Below are 17,686 nucleotides of genomic sequence, written 5' to 3' on the forward strand. Positions count from 1 at the left end.
GTAAAATCAGTTACTATTTTTAGTTAGCTTAAAACCAAATCTTTCCTTTTTCATTCAAACATCTTTATGTTTTCTTTTAAAGCTAACCTTGAAATGAAAAGACACCAATTCAGCTTTGAAATAATATCATTTGTGAAGTGAAAACCCATCCCAGTGAACGATCCTAGAGCCACTATGCTATAGTAGCTTTGTCTTTGCTACCCTAGTATATGGTGTAATAGGTTATAAATTTTGTTGATTAATCCCTCAATCAAGGAGCACCAGCTGGACACGAATCAGCTGAGACACCAATTAGGCATGAATCAATGCCTTTTGGTTTGACTAATGCACCTGCTGCTTTTATGGACTTAATGAATAGGGTATTCAAGCCCTATCTAGATCAGTTTGTGGTGGTTATTATAGATGACATCTTGGTATACTCAAGAAGTAGAGACGAGCATGAGGGTCATTTAAGTATTGTATTACAGACCCTCAGAGATAAGCAGTTGTATGCTAAGCTGAAGAAGTGTGAGTTTTAGTTAGACCGAATTTCTTTCCTTGGGCATGTGGTAAGCAATGATGGCATCTCAGTTGACCCTGGAAAGGTAGATGCTGTAGCTAATTGGAGAAGACCTAGTACTGTGACTGAGATTCGAAGTTTCTTGGGACTTGCTGGTTACTATAGGCGGTTTATAGAAGGGTTCTCTAAGATTGCCCTACCTTTAACTAAGTTGACATAGAAGGGAGTTAAGTTTGAGTGGTCTGATGATTGTGAATGTAGCTTCCAAGAGTTGAAGAATAGATTAGTGTCAGCTCCTATTTTGACTATCCCTTCAGGTTCAGGAGGATTTGTGGTGTATAGTGATGCCTCTCATCAGGGTTTGGGTTGTGTTCTTGTGCAGCATGGGAGAGTTGTAGCTTATGCTTCTAGACAGTTGAAGCCTTATGAAAGGAACTACCCTACTCATGATTTGGAGTTAGCTGCTGTGGTTTTTGCACTTAAGATTTGGAGACATTTTCTTTTTGGTGAAACTTGTGAGATATTCACAGATCATAAGAGTTTGAAGTATCTATTTTCCCAAAAGGAGTTGAACATGAGACAGAGAAGATGGATAGAACTACTTAAGGACTATGATTGTATTATTCAGTATCATCCTAGAAAGGCGAATGTTGTAGCTGATGCCTTGAGTAGGAAGTCAGTTGGTTCTCTAGCAGCTATTAGAGGGTGTCAAAAGCAGTTACTTGAAGAGTTGAGGAGTCTACAAGTCCACTTTCGAGTTATGGGCTTAGGAGCACTTGTAGCAAATTTCAGAGTACAACCAGACTTAGTTGGGAGAATTAAGACCCTACAAAAGAATGATTCCCGATTAGTACAAGTTATGGAGGAAGTTAAGAGGGGTAGTAAGCCTGATTTTGTTTTGTCAGATGATGAGGTCTTGAGATTTGGGACTAGACTTTGTGTCCCAAATGATGAAGACTTAAGGAGGGAGCTTTTAGAGGAAGCTCATTGTTCCAAGTTTGCAATCCACCCAGGAGGGACAAAGATGTACAAGGATTTGAGGCAAAACTATTGGTGGTCATGTATGAAGCGTGATATTACACAATTTGTGGCTCAGTGTTTAGTGTGTCAACAAGTGAAGGCTGAGCATCAGCGACCAGCAGGGTCTTTGCAGCCACTTGCTATTCCTGAGTGGAAGTGGGAGCATATTACCATGGATTTTGTGATAGGATTGCCAAGAACCTCAGGGGGTAATAATGCTATTTGGGTGATTGTTGATCGGTTGACAAAGTCTGCTCACTTTTTGCCTATGAAAGTCAACTTTTCTTTACATCGTTTAGCTTCTCTTTATGTGAAGGAGATTGTGAGAATGCATGGAGTACCAGTTTCTATAGTGTCTGACAGAGATCCTCGTTTCACTTCTAGATTCTGGCATAGTCTACAAAAAGCTTTGGGCACTAAGTTGAGTTTTAGTACTGCTTTCCATCCTCAAACTGATGGCCAATCAGAAAGGGTAATTCAGGTTTTGGAAGACTTGTTGAGAGCTTGTATTTTGGACCTGCAAGGTAATTGGGATGATCATTTACCTTTAGTAGAGTTTGCCTATAACAATAGTTTTCAAGCTAGCATTGGGATGACACCTTTTGAGGCATTGTATGGTAGAAAATGTCGATCTCCTATCTGTTGGAATGATGTTGGAGAAAGGAAACTTTTGGGGCCTGAACTTGTGCAGTTGACTGTTGAAAAAGTTGCTTTGATTAAAGAAAGATTAAAAGCAGCTCAAAGTAGACATAAGAGTTATGCTGATAATCGTAGGTGAGATTTGGAGTTTGAGGTGGGTGATCATGTGTTCTTGAAAGTTTTACCTATGAAGTCTGTGATGAGATTTGGGAGAAAAGGAAAACTTAGTCCTCGTTTTGTGGGTCCGTTTGAAATATTAGAAAGAGTAGGCACTTTGGCATATAAAGTAGCCTTGCCCCCAAGTCTATCTAAGATTCATAATGTTTTCCATGTTTCAACCTTGAGGAAGTATAATTATGATCCCTCTCATGTTGTGGAGTTGGAGCCTATTCAAATTTCTGAGGACTTGACATATGAAGAAGTGCCCGTTCAGATTGTAGATGTAATGGATAAAGTACTACGTCATGCTGTTGTCAAATTGGTAAAGGTTCAATGGAGCAACCATAGTGTTCGTGAAGCTACTTGGGAGTTAGAAGAAGAGATGAGAGAAAAGCATCCTCAATTATTTCAAGATTCAGGTATGTCAAGTTTAGAGGACTAAACTTTTGTTAAGGAGGGGAGGATGTAACGCCCAAGTTTTCTTTTTAAAGGGTAATTTAGGAAATTCTTAATAATGATATTAAATTAATTAATTGATTAATTTAATAAAATGGAAGAGGGGTGAAAAAGTAATTTTACGAATAATACCCTAGGTATAAATAGAAAATTCTCTTCTTCCTGTTCTTTTTTGAATCGTATTCCTGTTCGCAGAGAGTTTCCAGAGAACGTGAAGTTGAGGTCATATTTCAAGGTTTGAAGAACAAACCTCTATAGGTAAGTTTCTAACCCCTAGATTATTATTTTAGATTCATTAGTTAATTTCAAGCACATTAGATATATTTTTTTTTGGAAAACCCCAAATCTAGATTAGGATTAGATTTTTTTTTTTTTAATTCGTTTTAATATCAAATAGTGAAAATCTAAGATTTTGATTTTATTATTGGAATTTGGAAGATCTTAAGTTTTATTAGATGGAAAAAAAAAAAAAAATCCTTGGAAGGTTTCGATTTTAGGTTAGGGTTAATTTTATTAAAAAAAAAAAAAAAAAGCGTACATGTACTGTGCTACTGGAAGCATGGAACAAAACAAAAGAAAAAAAAAAAAAGAAAAAGGGCGTGTGCCAGGAAGCCCCTTATATATATATATATATAATGGATCATGGTGGCAATGCAAAAAAAAAAAAAACTTCCTTTTTGGTTGGTGTACTCGAGATAGGTTGAGTGGCTTTGGAATTGGTTAATTAAAATAATAATATTTAGTTTTAGATTTATAATTAAGATAATAGTAATAATAGTTTTTTTTTTCTTTTTGTAATAAATAGAATGAGAGATTTAGCAATATATAAATTCTAATGAAATAAAATTGTAATTTAATTAAATTAGTAATGTGTTATTAGAAACAAATTGAGAATTTATTAATTATAATTAAATAAGGAATAGAGTAATTAAATTATTACTTTGTTAATAAAAAAAATATTAATCTTAACATTTAGAAATTTTAGGATTATCATATTCATATTTTGAGGTAAATAGTAATAGTGGTCTTTTTATTGTGTTAGGTGATGAGTAGACTTTTCAGGGTTATTTTTCCTTCGAGGTCTTTGCATATTTTGAGGTAAGGGAAGTTAAAGCAATATTTATAAAATTAAATTATCTTATATGTTATTTTGAATTGTGGAAAAGAAAATGATATTTTGTTACCATGCATGGATCAAACTGTTTTGCACTAAATATTATGTTGGAATATTTTGTTTTATTTATGACACAAAATATGGAGATATTATGTTGTGTAAATTTGATTACTTGAACAAAAACATTACTCTAGTTTATTTGGCCCTTGTCAACGGGATATAATAGTTGACTATTCGGCCCTGTCAACGGGATATAATAGTTGACCTTTACATTTCATGGTGTGAATGTAATTGATTTGGACCCCAACCTCTAGGGGTTTGGTTAGAGGTTACTAGTACTAGTAGTGTTTGGTTCCGTCCACCAGGAACAATTTGAGGCTAGCCACCCATTTGAAAAGTCCCACCTAATTGGGCATTTGATATTTGATGACCAGAGTAATGAAAATTGAATGGATTTGATTGAATCTTATATGAAAGTGTTTGAATTTGATATGAAATTGGTTGGTTGAATTTTGAATATATTGGTATTTTTGAAACTCTGATATTTGATGAGAAAAAAAAAATGATATCTCTTATTTGAAATGAAAATATTTGATCCATAAACTGCATTAATATTCCTTATTGGGTTGTGAGCTCATTCCCAATTGTTGAAAATTTTTCAGGTACTCTTAGTTCGGGTGAGAAGTGATGGCTAGGCTGAGGAATGGTCATCATTAGGATTTGACTTAGGATTTTATGTTGGATTTTGTTTTAACTGTTAGTTATGTTCATTTGGATCATTTGGTATTTGGAAGTTATTTGGAATTTGAATTTTGAGGATTTTAAATTTTGTCCCGTTACTCTGAACAGGTATTTGGTAATTGGTAACATCCAGTTACAATATGATTGTTTGGGTCAGATTATACTTTAAGCCCTCGGGTTTGAGGTGTGAAATGATCGTCACGCCCTTGGAGTGGGTCTTGGGGCGTGACATAAATCATATTGAATTTTTCTATAAAAGGTTTTTTGGAATAAAAAAGATCTAGTTTTTATAATCATGTTGAATAAATCAGTCAACATAATCTCTAATAAACATTCAACTTCAATTGGAATAGCTCCAAGTCAAGCCCTATCACTTCCATTTTCTTCAAAAATTTCTCGAACTTCAAACACCTTAATCTACAAGAATACCAAAAATCACTAATTTTGCATACTTCATTGCATTTTTCTAATAACATGATTTCTATGTAATAATTTCTAAAAATAACCACTCTTTCTTTTGTTGATATCATCATCCTTTGCTCAAACTCTTCTACCAATTAACATCATTCACATCAATTTCTTTATGTCCTAACAAGTTTACACACCTCTCTCTAACTACCAATTTTACTTTAGTTTTACTTTCATTTCTAGGACATTTCTACTCTTTTTTGAATTATTCTTTTTCTTTGCAAGGATTTGTATCAAGACCTCGTTGGCATTACATGTGAGTATTATGGTTTTAAAACCAATGAGGCATACAGATTGAGGGTCACGACCTAAATTCTGAGCGACTCAAAATTTGGCCTAAGACCCAAAATCAAAGGTTTAACTCAAAATGTTCCTTCTATTCCACGCTGGTAGTCAACCAAAACATTTTGAATTTTTTTTTCTACATATACATCACAATAGAGTTCCCACCAACTAACAATATCCCAAACACTACTAAAAAACAACAAAATATATTAATTATCATTACAGTCTAAAAATAAAAGTTTATAGTTAAACAACTTAATCAAATTAGGTTCATACTTCACAGTTTACTAAAACAAGTTCCAATACCACAAACACAATAAATACCATATGTTCCACTAGGCTACTCCAAGAGCATCCTGAGGATCCACAACACCTCAATGGAAGGCCTAAGGAAATTACCTCGAGCTTGGGGCACAGACTCGAGGCTTAAGTTACCAAATGCTCCTACACCTAGGTCTGAGGCTCTTATCAGACATTCTCCATAGATCTCAAAGACTTTGCTCAAACTCTAAAATAGAGGTTGAATAAAAGTTTCTTTGTAGATTTTTTACTCTGAAAATCTTTAAAATTCACATATTCACAATTTTACCTCGCCTCATCGTAGGACAAATACCTTCAGACTCTTTCAGAACTATGAAATATTACTATATAATCACCATAGATACCTTCTGCCATCTCAAATTGAAAAGACCGGGAGTTCAAATTGCAATTGCTAAAAAAAGATTAGCACATATCAATTAAATCATTATTTAAAAAAAAAAAAATCTCAAAGAAATTAATATTTAAATGTTAAAAACAAATCTAGAAAATGAAAGAGAGAAAAATATAACTTCACCTTATTATCATCAACAGTATCCATAGGATGATCCTTAGTTTTCTTTCCTTCGTTTGTCACCTTAGTTGAAACCGGAGAACGAACAGAAAATGATACGAAATCTCCGTTTAAGTGACGCGAATTGTACCGTGCTGAGATCAAGAATGGAGAAGAGAGTCTTCGAGAAGCTGATAGGGTATGTGATACCATGGGTGGCGATAACCAAGCCCTCGCAACATTAGAATGAGCATTTAGAGGCCACACACTTTGGAAAAAATGAGCGGGAGAAAACGCCATAAAAAAGAGGACCAGTCCTCCGTTTGGCAACTAGGAAAATGAAAGAAATCGAGAGTTTCAATCACTCGAACTCCAAGAAAACTTAAACCTCCAAACGCTGGAGCTAAATGCAACTAATTTTGGATGCTTAAAAATTAGGATCATGTTGAAGCTTCGCGTCACCGGGCCACCGCAGTTGCCAGATGGATGCGCCTTTTCAATTGAAGATGATGCCCACTTCAATCAACCTGCAAAAGACGTCTGGACGGGGGGTCCGGACACACCCTCTGATGGTTTTGTTAGCCTCCTTTATGATACTCAATTTCTCATTTTTTACTGAGCAAGAAAGCTTACCTTCTCTCCTTGCATGAGGGCCCTTTTATAGTGTCAGAAGCTCTATCCCCTTTAATGGTGGGAAGACTTTTTGACTTGTCATGATGGCGCTGAGGTAGTGGCAGAGCCATCATTGTTCTGCAGGCGGCTGTCAGAAATCGTGGGGGGGATGACTTGCCGTCATTCTTGTCCTTTTGTTCTGCAGGCGGCGGAATGTAGGCTGTGACATGTTATCTGAAGTGACTCAGTATGGTCCCGTCAAAAGTGCTTCTGGCAGTGTAGACCAGGATGGCCCGCGTTTTGCGGCCAAGGCTTTTGGCTAAGTTGCTAGCGCTGGGTCCGGACAATATGTTCGGACAAGAGAGAGGGTCGTCCGGATGGCGGGGTTTGAGAGTGTCGTATGCCCCCTTGAGGGAATCCGGATAGAGAGTTGATGTGCCACGTATCCCATGGAGGGGTGCTATGCGGGGTTGCCACGTGGGCGTTTGGGGGTAGTCCCTACAGATTAGGCCATGGGTGAACACACCATGAATTTTTAGATACCTAAAAATTGAAATTATAGCCCACACAAGTTGTTTTATTCAAAACATCAAAACAAATAGAAAAAAAATATCAAAATGGTTCAAGATCGCAAAATAGGCAAAAACTTATCTTGTTTGGAAATTAGGTCTAGTAAACTTTCCATAAAAATAGTTATTTGAGAATTTATTCTAAAAACACATTATTTTTCAAAATTAATTTTAGGTACTTTTATTTATTTAGTAAGATATTTTAAGCAAAATTTCAAATATGAAGAATACTTTGCAATTTTTTCTATTATAAATAAGAAAATAATATATATACTCATTTGGATATTATGATTTAATTAATTTTATTATTGGGACAATATTTTCAATGCAATCCCATTAAGAAAGTAAATAAATAAATTTGTCTCTCATTAGTTGTACTAAAAAAAAAGGTAATTAAAAAATATATTTTTTAAATTTTGAAAGAAACTTAAAAAAAAATTAATAGTAGATTGATTTATTTATTTTTAGCTACAAGAAGAAAATATAAGATTTATTTTAATAAAAAATAATTTTATTTTATGTTTAAATTCCATATATGGTGCACAAAATCATCCATTCATTTTTCAAAAAATGCTTACCCACATGCCACAAGCTCTCTCATTTGGATATTATGATTTAATTAATTCTATGATTGGAAAAATATTTTCAATTCAATTTTATACTTGTTTAACGTTTTTCTAATAACGTAAATAAACAAATTTTCACTCTTTTGGGTATTATGATTTAATTAATTCTATTATTGGAGCAATATTTTCAGTAAAAAAATTCCTCATGATTTATGTACTAATCAAGCTAGTAAATAAACAAATTTGTCGTACTAAAAAAAGTAATTTAAAAAAAATATATTTTTTAAATGTTGAAAAACACTTTGAAAAGAAAAACATTTGTGATGGTTTTTTTTTTCTTTTTTCTTTTTTTTTTCTTTTTTTAACTAGTAGAAGATGTTATGAAAACCTATTTTGATGAAAATAATTTAAATTTATATTCTATATAAGGAGCACAAAATTATCCGTTCATGTTATCTTCTATAAATGATTGCCAAAAGAAAGTAAATAAATAAATTTGTCTCTCATTAGTTGTACAAAAAAAAAAGGTGATTAAAAAATATATTTTTTAAATTTTGAAAGAAACTTAAAAAAAAAATTAATATTAGATTTATTTATTTATTTTTAGCTACAAGAAGAAAATATAACATTTATTTTAATAAAAAATATTTTTATTTTATCCCACTTGCCACAAGCTCTTTCATTTCGATATTATGATTTAATTAATTCTAATATTGGAAAAATATTTTCAATTCAATTTCATACTTGTTTAACATTTTTTTAATCAAGTAAATAAACAAATTTTCACCCTTTTGGGTATTATGATTTAATTAATTCTATTATTGGAGCAATATTTTTAGTAAAACAACCCCTCATGATTTATGTACTAATCAAGCTAGTAAATAAACAAATTTGTCGTACTAAAAAAGGTAATTTCAAAAAAATATTTTTTAAATGTTGAAAAACACTTCGAAAAAAAAAACATTTGTGATGGTTTTTTTTTTTTTTTCTTTTTTTTTCCTTTTTTTTCTTTTTTTAAATAGTAGAAGATGTTATGAAAACCTATTTTGATGAAAATATTTTAAATTTATATTCTATATAAGGAGCACAAAATTATCCATTAATATTATCTTCAAATGATTGCCAAAAGAGTAAATCAAATTATTATATTATCACTCTATATATATACTACATGCAAACATGAGTAAACACTTGACAAAGATGGCTCTCAAAAAGATGATGAGTTGTTATGGTGTGTTACTTCTTTTGATTGTTGTTGATATTAATGGAGTTTGGAGCATTTCAAGAGAAGAAGATCTTGAGCTAGAAAGACAACTCAAGATTTTAAATAAGCCTGGTGTTAAGACCATTAAAGTAAGTATAAATTTTTTTTCTTAGAGTTACTTTTAATTACTTTGTCTAGAGTTGGTGTTAGCGATTCTCAAATGGGTAATTTTTCTATTTGTAGACAGACAATGGTGAAATTTTTAATTGCGTGGACATTCACAAACAGCCATCATTGGATCATCCTTTGCTTAAAAATCATGAAGTTCAGGTAGTTATTACGTTGATATTCAAGTGAATCATACCTTACGAATACTTTTCCATCAGATTTTAAGCACTGACTATTGTGTTTAATTTTCAAACAGATAACATTTGATCCAAAATCTGTGAAAGAAAAGGAGTCACCATCGGTACTGGGCAAAGGGTTAGGGTGCCCAATTGGAACAGTTCCAATTCGAAGAACACAGAAGGAAGATCTTATACGAGCCCAAGCTTTTCCGAAACTGCGTACCGGAAGATATGCTGAAAATAGTCATCCACTTGCCCCAGAATCAAACGTTTTTCGAGTAATCTGGGATTTAAATTTTTACCACTAAGTTAGATTATAAGTTCTTAACTTCGAATCAATTACTAACGTGGTATTTTGCTGCATCAGTCTGCAAAGATACATACAAATGACATGTTAGTTCCAAAGTTCTATGGAATCGAAAGCTACTTGAATATATACAATCCTACACTTTCGTCACCGGACCAAGCTAGTACTACTTTAATTTATCTCGCTGGTGGAGTTGATGACTGTGACATATCTGTGGGATGGACAGTAAGTATCTTGAATCTTAGCCTCTTAATCTCAACTGCTTTATTTTATATATCTAAAACACTCTTTTGAAATTGCAGGTGTATGAGCCAAGATATGGTGACAACAAAACTCGCTTGTTTACATATTGGACCGTAAGCTTTTAAAACCTGTGAGGTTATATTTAGTTTTTAGAAAATATTAAAGTTTGTTTGATGGTGATTTTAGAAATCGTTTATAATATTTATAAGATTTGAAAATTTTTCGTTTTCATTTTTTTATAGATTAAAAGTCACGGCTGTTTTCTAGAATAGTTTTCTATTCTTTTTTTTAAAAAAAGAAGCAGAAAAATATGTTTGATAACAAAAAAAAAAACGTATTTGACAACTAGAAAATATGGTATTGTAGAAAACATATTTTCTATTATTTTAACTTATTTTTGAAAACTATTTTAGAAAATAATTATATAAGCGTATAGAATAGTTAAAAATAAAGCATTGAATATAAAAATATTAAAAACATGTTAAAGATATTTCAGATTCTCAAACAAACCATTATTCTATAAAAGAAGTCAAAATTTATTTTTCAAAACTGTTTTAAAAAACGGTTATCAAACATAACCTAAATTTTCTTTTCTTCATGGGAAGCAAGTGTAGTTTAAATTAGGACTTTGGTTTAAAATTAAAATCATCTTTATTAACCAGATTTAGTTTTGATATATTATTATTGCAGGCAGATGGTGGTGCGACAACCGGTTGCTATGATCTTCTTTGTCCAGGGTTTATCCTAACTAACCCTGACTTTCCACTGGGCTTTGCACTTCCCTCTTCTACCTACCGTGGCGCCCAGTATGATCTTAAAATGAGTGTATCCAAGGTTGGTAAATCCTCATGATTTGTTAATCTCTCTTGAAGTAATGTTTTTACTTTTCGGAAAACTAATAAATAAATAAAAAATAAAAACATTAAAGGAATATCATTTTTTGTTTTGATTTTTGATGCCATGAAAAAGTTAAGAAGAAAATATCCTAAGGAAAATAGGAGAGAAATTGCCAAAAGAATTTTTTTAAGGGGGTGCTTTGTAAATTAATTTAATGACTTAATAATTTAATTTTAATTATTATATAAATTAATTATATTTGATAAAATAACCTAATATTATAATTTAAAATTAGAATTGATTTTAAGTATTAAATCAAAATAATTAATTTATTCTTATTTAAATCTAAAATTATGCTTATAAAAAAATTGAGGTTGATATAAATTAATAGTTTTTGTTTTTTTATTGAATAGAAAAAATTAAAATATTTAATTTTTTTAATTAAATTAAAAACAACATATTAATATGAACCAATATAACTAAATTGAACTTAGGTAATTTAATTAAATAGAAAAAACCAAATATTTCGATATTTTATATTCAATAAAAAAAAACATCGAGTCATTAAATTATTAAGTCATGAAAGTGAATTTACCAAACACCCTTTAAACTCTTAACTTATTTTCATTTTTAGGAAAAATAATCTATTTTGGAAACTCAAATATGAAAAACAATTTTAATTTAATTTTATTTTTTGTTTTGTTTTGTTTTTTTTTTAGGAATATGCATTTATAAGTAAATTCTTTATTTCTTACCTTACTATAAAAAAAGCACCTCAAATTTATCCCAAAAAAATTACTTAATTTCATGACATTCTAAAAACCTATTTTCAGTTAAAAGTTTGCCGGACATTTTCTTGACTTAAAAAATGTTTTTCTCTTCTAAACAGCAAAAACTACTTTCAGCAACAGTTCCCAAACAGGTTGACATACTTTTTTTTCTTTTTCTTTCTTTTTTCTGTGTGTGTTTCTTAGGATCCAAAAACAGGTCATTGGTGGTTATTTGTAGCTGACATAGAGTTCGGGTACTGGCCTAAACAACTGTTTGGTTTCTTTGGGGTTGCCAGAGAGCTATATTGGGGAGGAGAAGTATTCAGCCCAAGCCAACCTTTCCCCCCCATGGGCAGTGGCCATTTTCCAGAGGAAGGAGCGGGTGCCGCGTGCTTTATGAGGGCGCTTAAGTATAAATACGAGGATGGAGGGGCTTTTGTAGATATTCTAGATGAGGGCATGTCTGTTCGTGCGGACAATCCTGAGTGTTATAAAGTTGGTCCTCTCAGTAATCGTGGTGGTTTTTGGGGTTATACATTTTTGTTTGGAGGGCCTGGTGGACAGTGTTAGAATGAATTTGGCTCCCCTATATCTTTATTTTTAGCTTCCAATTTAATTAAAATAATGAAGCTATTCTGTGGACCCGCGTTTTTCACTTGCGTTCCTATTCGACAGTGTGACTCGCTTTTTATTTATGATTTTTAGAAAAAGACTTAGAGTTGTCACTTATTTTTGTTTTATTTTTTTATATGAAAAACAAAATAAGAAATAAAAACTCTAAATGTAACTCCTGAAGGAAAAAACAGGTCTGCGAAAAATGGAGTTTGGGTCCGAGGGTCAGGTTACCTATTAGGAAGGTAAGGTGGTAAACCGTAGCACCCCTTTAAGTCCCTAAAAACGAGTCTCTACTAAATAAGGAGAAACAAGTGTGACAATTGATAAGGAAATCAATGGATACCAGAGAAATGATCAAATAATAAAATGAATCGTGCATAAAAATAATCAAAGTGGGAATGAAATCGTATCTTAGCAATAAGTAATAGTGCGCTATCATGGAAACAAGGTTAGTTCAAATATAAAATAGTCATATGCAAATCAAAGAGCAAGACAAAGATCGAGCAATATTCATTAAACATAACAGTTGGTAATCAGAAGATAAAACTCATATGTAGGGCCCCCACCAAAGCCCAATTGATTTTGCATGAATTAATATCATAAATTTCATTGTTTCTAGAGTTACGAAATTCATTTATGTTTACTAAAAATCAAGGAAAGTGAAAAAAATATTTGAAAATAGAAGAAAATTTGTACAAGTGCATGTCAAAATAAGAATGGCAACAGATTTATTAAAATCGGGATTTTTGGTAACCTAAAACCCAAATAAAGGATGAAAAATTGTAGAATTAAAAAATATTTGAAAAACTGAAGTGAAATTAAAACTATTCAAAAGAAAACTAGAGTTTTGAAATTTATTTTAAAATTAATTGAAAATTGAAGTTTTGAAAATTAAATTTAAGAATTGGAATTTTGGAAATTAATATTTGAAAGAAATTGGAATTTTGAAAATTAAATTTGAAATAAACTGGACTTTTGAAAATTATTTGAGAATTGGAGTTTTGAAAAATTAAATTTAAGAATTGAGATTTTGGAAATTAATATTTGAAAGAAATTTGAATTTTGAAAATTAAATTTAAAAGAAATTGAAATTTTGAAAATTAAATTTAAGAAATGGAGTTTTTGAAATTAAATTTAAGAATTGGAATTTTGGAAATTAAATTTGAAAGAAATTGAAATTTTGAAAATTATTTGAGAATTGGAGTTTTGGGAATTAAGTCAAATTGAAGTTTTGAAAATTAAATTTAAAAATCGAAGTTTTTGAAAATTATTTGAAAATTTGAGTTTTAAAAATTATTTGAAAACGATTTTTTTTTTTTTTTTTTTTAAAAAAAATGGAATTATGACACAAAAGATGAAGAATTAAGATATCAACATGTGGTCGTTGGATTGTGCACTAGAAGGGTGGCCATGCATAAGTGGGTGCCCGGGGTGCAAAGTGGCTACTTGGAGACCGTGTGGGCTGTGACAAGCTAGGGAGGTTGCTTGGTAATTGTGTGGGCTGCGACAGGCTAGGAAGGCTGGTGGTGGTTGTGTGGGTTATGTCAGGCTAGGAAGGACGATAAGTAATGGGTGACTATGTGGGCTGTGACAGGTGCATGAGGGTAAGCTAGTGAAGGATAGGGGTATGATGGGTTTGGTGACGTAGGGTTGATGGTGGTAAGCTGGTCCCAAGGTATGACTTATTCAACTAAGCAAGTAATACCAGTTTCTTCCACTACAGGAGCTTCTTAATAAGATGAATGGACTGAGCAGACAACATGATTCTTCCAGTTGCTTTCATTTTCATCAAGAATTGGCTACCGATTCAACAAATACTCCTTTAACTGTAAAATCCTTATGGGGTTGAAGGTCTTGCGGCCACCTGAGGACCAAACTACATAACCCATCACAATCGCCTAAAAACTCTGGAGCATCAGGTTTCCATCCATCCTTATGCATTGACCCAGAAAGCCTAGGAATCTGCTGGTTTCACTCACCCAACTCAAAAGGAAGCTTCACATCGACATTCAACAATCTCATATGCTCCATCTCAAACCCTGCACGACCCAATAGGAGACTCACAGGAAGGTAAATGAAGGAATAGAGCAAAGACAAGCAGAGTAAAAGAAAAAGAAAAAAAAAATAGAAAAAAACCAAATAGAAAATCAAACAAAAATTAAATGCATGAAGCCTCATTTCATATGTCTTTCATGAGCTCGAAGCAAGTGGGGAAAACCTAGAGAAGATTCAAAACATGAATAAAAATATTTCCAGATTGCTACACAATGTATATAGAACAGAGTCGTGACAACCCGAAATTAACCCACGAGAATAGCAGATGAATCAACAACAACGAAGTATATAAAAAGAAATATCCGAAAATCAATAAAGTTCAGCATGTATTCCATATTATCCATACCTAAATCAACAAGCGATACCAGGCAAACAAGAGGAATAAGAGAAGAAAAGTATTTAATTCAAAATAGGTTTCATGAAAAACTTACCTGGAGTTGCTTCCTATCTACGTTATGTTCATTCCCCTCTCGCTGCTCATTTATTTTCTTTTCTCCTCAGCTCGCTCTCCCCGAGGGAGGCCATACTGGTATGAATGAGAGTGGTGGTTGTGATCATCGATCGTGGGGATGTGTCTTGCTTTTAAAAGAATACCCAGAAAAGAAGAAGTTGTTGTGGTGGCCAGGAAACCTCCAAAAAACAATTCAAAGACTGGAAAAGAAATGATGGATTTGACCGGAACCCTAGTTGCAGTCTCCATGCTGTTTTAAAATGGCTGTGGGTATCGGTGATGGGTTGTGTATGGTGTGGTGGTGAGGCTGTTATGGGTGGGATGGTGAGGCTGTTATGGGCAAGGTGGTGAGGTTGTGAGTACTAGATAGTCAATCCATGGAAAAGAAGTTGAGGGTTGTGGGTGCATACGTGTTGGGTGTTGAGATAGAGTCACCTGCTAGTGTGGGTTGGGTTTTGGCACTGTGTTTGGGAGCTTGGTGGTTCTCCAGGTCAAAAGCAAAAAAAAAATGGTGATATGGGTGAGGTGGTAAGGCTATCAGTGCATGGAGATGATGGCTACCCTCGTCTTCTTGGGTTTCTTGGGTGAGAAAAATAAATAAATGGTGCTCCTCCTACTTAAAGCCCCTGAATCAAATCCTATTTCAAAAGCAATAATATAATAGTAAAACCAAAAAGACCATTCTCCAAAAAAGAGGGGTCTACAAATATGTCTCTCTTCGATAGAGTTGACGAGTATAAGGAATATGAACACTAGAGTGAAAAGAAAGCTTGAATAGTGAGTGGAATGAAGTGAACTCTATTGAAAAAAAAATAACCCCCAAAAGTATACAAGTAGAACACAAACTCGCTCAAACCAAACAAATGAACAAAAGGACTCTACATGTGCTCTATATGAGGACACAAGGGGTAAGACATCTAACAATACAATTAAGACCCATGCTATAAGCTCAAAGAGCTATATCACACACAATAGAGGAGAACAAATCCTAGAAAATCACAACTTTGAACTCCTGAAATGTGGCTTTGAACGCCAAAACTGAGATGAACAATTTTGAACAACTAAACTATGACTATGAATGCTTAAAACTTTGGCTTTGAACGCCAATGGGAGAAATGGCTCTAAAGGCCTACAATTCTAAACACCTATAAAAGAAAATGGTGGTTGTGATGCGGGTGACGTCTAAAGGGTAGAAATGAGTGGCTCTGAACGCCTAAAACTGGAAGAGATGGCTCTGAATGTCTATACTGAAGACATGAGTTTGAACGCCTAACTAAAAACATGGCTCTAAACACCAAACTATGAACGATGGCTTTGAATGCTAAAATAAAGATATGATGACTCTGAATGCCAACCTGATCAATGGCTCTGAATACCAAACCGAGGGAACATGATGATGGCTTTGAACGCTTAAAACTGATGAAAGAAATGACTCTAAACGCCTAAAATTGGAAAAGATGGCTCTAAACGCCTATGAAGGAAAATGGTGGCTCTGAACGCCTAAATTGTAAGAAAATGTTGGCTCTGAATGCTAAACTGAGAAGGAAGACTTTGAACGCCGTAACTAGGAAGAAATGGTGGCTCTAAACGCTAGACTGAGAACTGACATCCTTAAATGTCAAACTGAGGATGATGACTTTGAATGTCATAACTGAGAAGATATGACAGCTTTGAACGTCAAGCTGTAAAGAGATGGCGGCTTTGAACACCATAACTAAGAAGAGATGGTGGCTCTGAATGCCAAACTGAAAAGAAATGGTGGCTCTAGACGCCCAAGTTGAGAAGAGATAGTGGCTCTGAACACCAAACTATGAAGGACAACTTCGAACATCGTAACTGAGAAGATATGACGGCTCTGAACACCAAACTGAAAAGGGATGATGTCTCTAAACGCCAAACTGAAAAGAGATGGTGACTCTGAACACCTAAATTGAGAAGATATGGTGGCTCTGAATGCCGCAACTGAGAAGAGATAGTGGCTCTGAATGCCAAAACTGAGAAGAGATAGTGGCTCTGAACGCTAAACTGTGAAGGACGACTCTGAACGTCATAATTGAGAAGGGATGGTGGCTTTGAACGTCAAACTGTAATGAGAATGGTGACTCTGAACGCCAAACTGAAAACGAAATGGTAGCTCTGAACGCCAAACTGACACAATAGCTATGAACGCTAAGATGAAACAACAACGCTGAACACCAAACTAAGAAAATACGATGACTTTGAACGCCAAACTAAGGAAATGAAGTGGCTCTAAATGCCAAACTAAAAACAAACTACAACTCTGAATGCCAAACTGCAGATACGACTCTGAACGTCGTAACTGAGAATAGACAGTGGCTCTGAACGCTAAGCTACGAGGAAGTGGTGGCTATGAATGTCGGACTGTAAGGAGATGGTGGCTCTGAACGCCATAGCTGCAAGGAAATTATGAGGGGGAAATATGCCCCAGTGTAGCGTGTCGCCACAACTCTCAATCCACTGGAATAGTCTGAAAGAGACTCCCTGAGTCTCAAAAGATGTTCCGCTGGCGAGTCGGAATGATCAAATCAACTATAAGTACGACCTCACAACCCATCTGACTATCGCGAGGCTTGACGAAGTGCCATAATAAGTCAAAAGTCTCTAACTCAAAATGTTCTGCTGGAGGAATCCATCGTCATCTCAAATGAATGATCCAATGGGGATTCTTAAGAGAATAGTCCGCCAGGGTAACTACTGCGACCTCAACACAACAATATACAGAAGAGTCATGGATAGTAGGACATCGAAAACTCGAAGGTTGTGCTCCTTTGGAGGCTCATCTCAGCTAAAATCACCGAAACTATTATCAATAATGCAAAGAAATATCCCTCGTTCGAGTAATGAAGTCTGTAACAAGTCTGTGAAAAAACAATCATCTCCACAACTAAAAGAGGGAG

The 17,686-nt window shown here is 33.8% G+C and overlaps 1 protein-coding gene across 1 annotated transcript; it reads left to right on the forward strand.

The window, feature by feature from the left end:
• The first annotated feature begins 9,139 nt into the window (after positions 1-9,139).
• On the forward strand, positions 9,140-12,217 carry LOC117932576. Its single transcript, XM_034853854.1, has 7 exons — positions 9,140-9,292; positions 9,387-9,496; positions 9,596-9,626; positions 9,858-10,022; positions 10,100-10,153; positions 10,731-10,874; positions 11,852-12,217. The coding sequence occupies exons 1-7, from the start codon at positions 9,140-9,142 to the stop codon at positions 12,215-12,217; spliced, it is 1,023 nt and encodes a 340-aa protein (XP_034709745.1).
• Positions 12,218-17,686: the final 5,469 nt, after the last annotated feature.

Source organism: Vitis riparia, chromosome 15, assembly GCF_004353265.1.
Source record: "Vitis riparia cultivar Riparia Gloire de Montpellier isolate 1030 chromosome 15, EGFV_Vit.rip_1.0, whole genome shotgun sequence".
Classification (NCBI taxonomy): domain Eukaryota; kingdom Viridiplantae; phylum Streptophyta; class Magnoliopsida; order Vitales; family Vitaceae; genus Vitis; species Vitis riparia.

What these genes read in the sequence shown, in the direction of transcription:
- LOC117932576 (XM_034853854.1), top strand. Translation starts at nt 9,140, where the DNA reads ATGGCTCTCAAAAAGATGATGAGTTGTTATGGTGTGTTACTTCTTTTG. An exon ending in GTTATTACGTTGATATTCAA is followed by an intron (nt 9,497 to 9,595) that starts GTGAATCATACC and finishes AATCTGTGAAAG; the next exon opens with AAAAGGAGTCACCATCGGTA. An exon ending in CCATCGGTACTGGGCAAAGG is followed by an intron (nt 9,627 to 9,857) that starts GTTAGGGTGCCC and finishes TTGCTGCATCAG; the next exon opens with TCTGCAAAGATACATACAAA.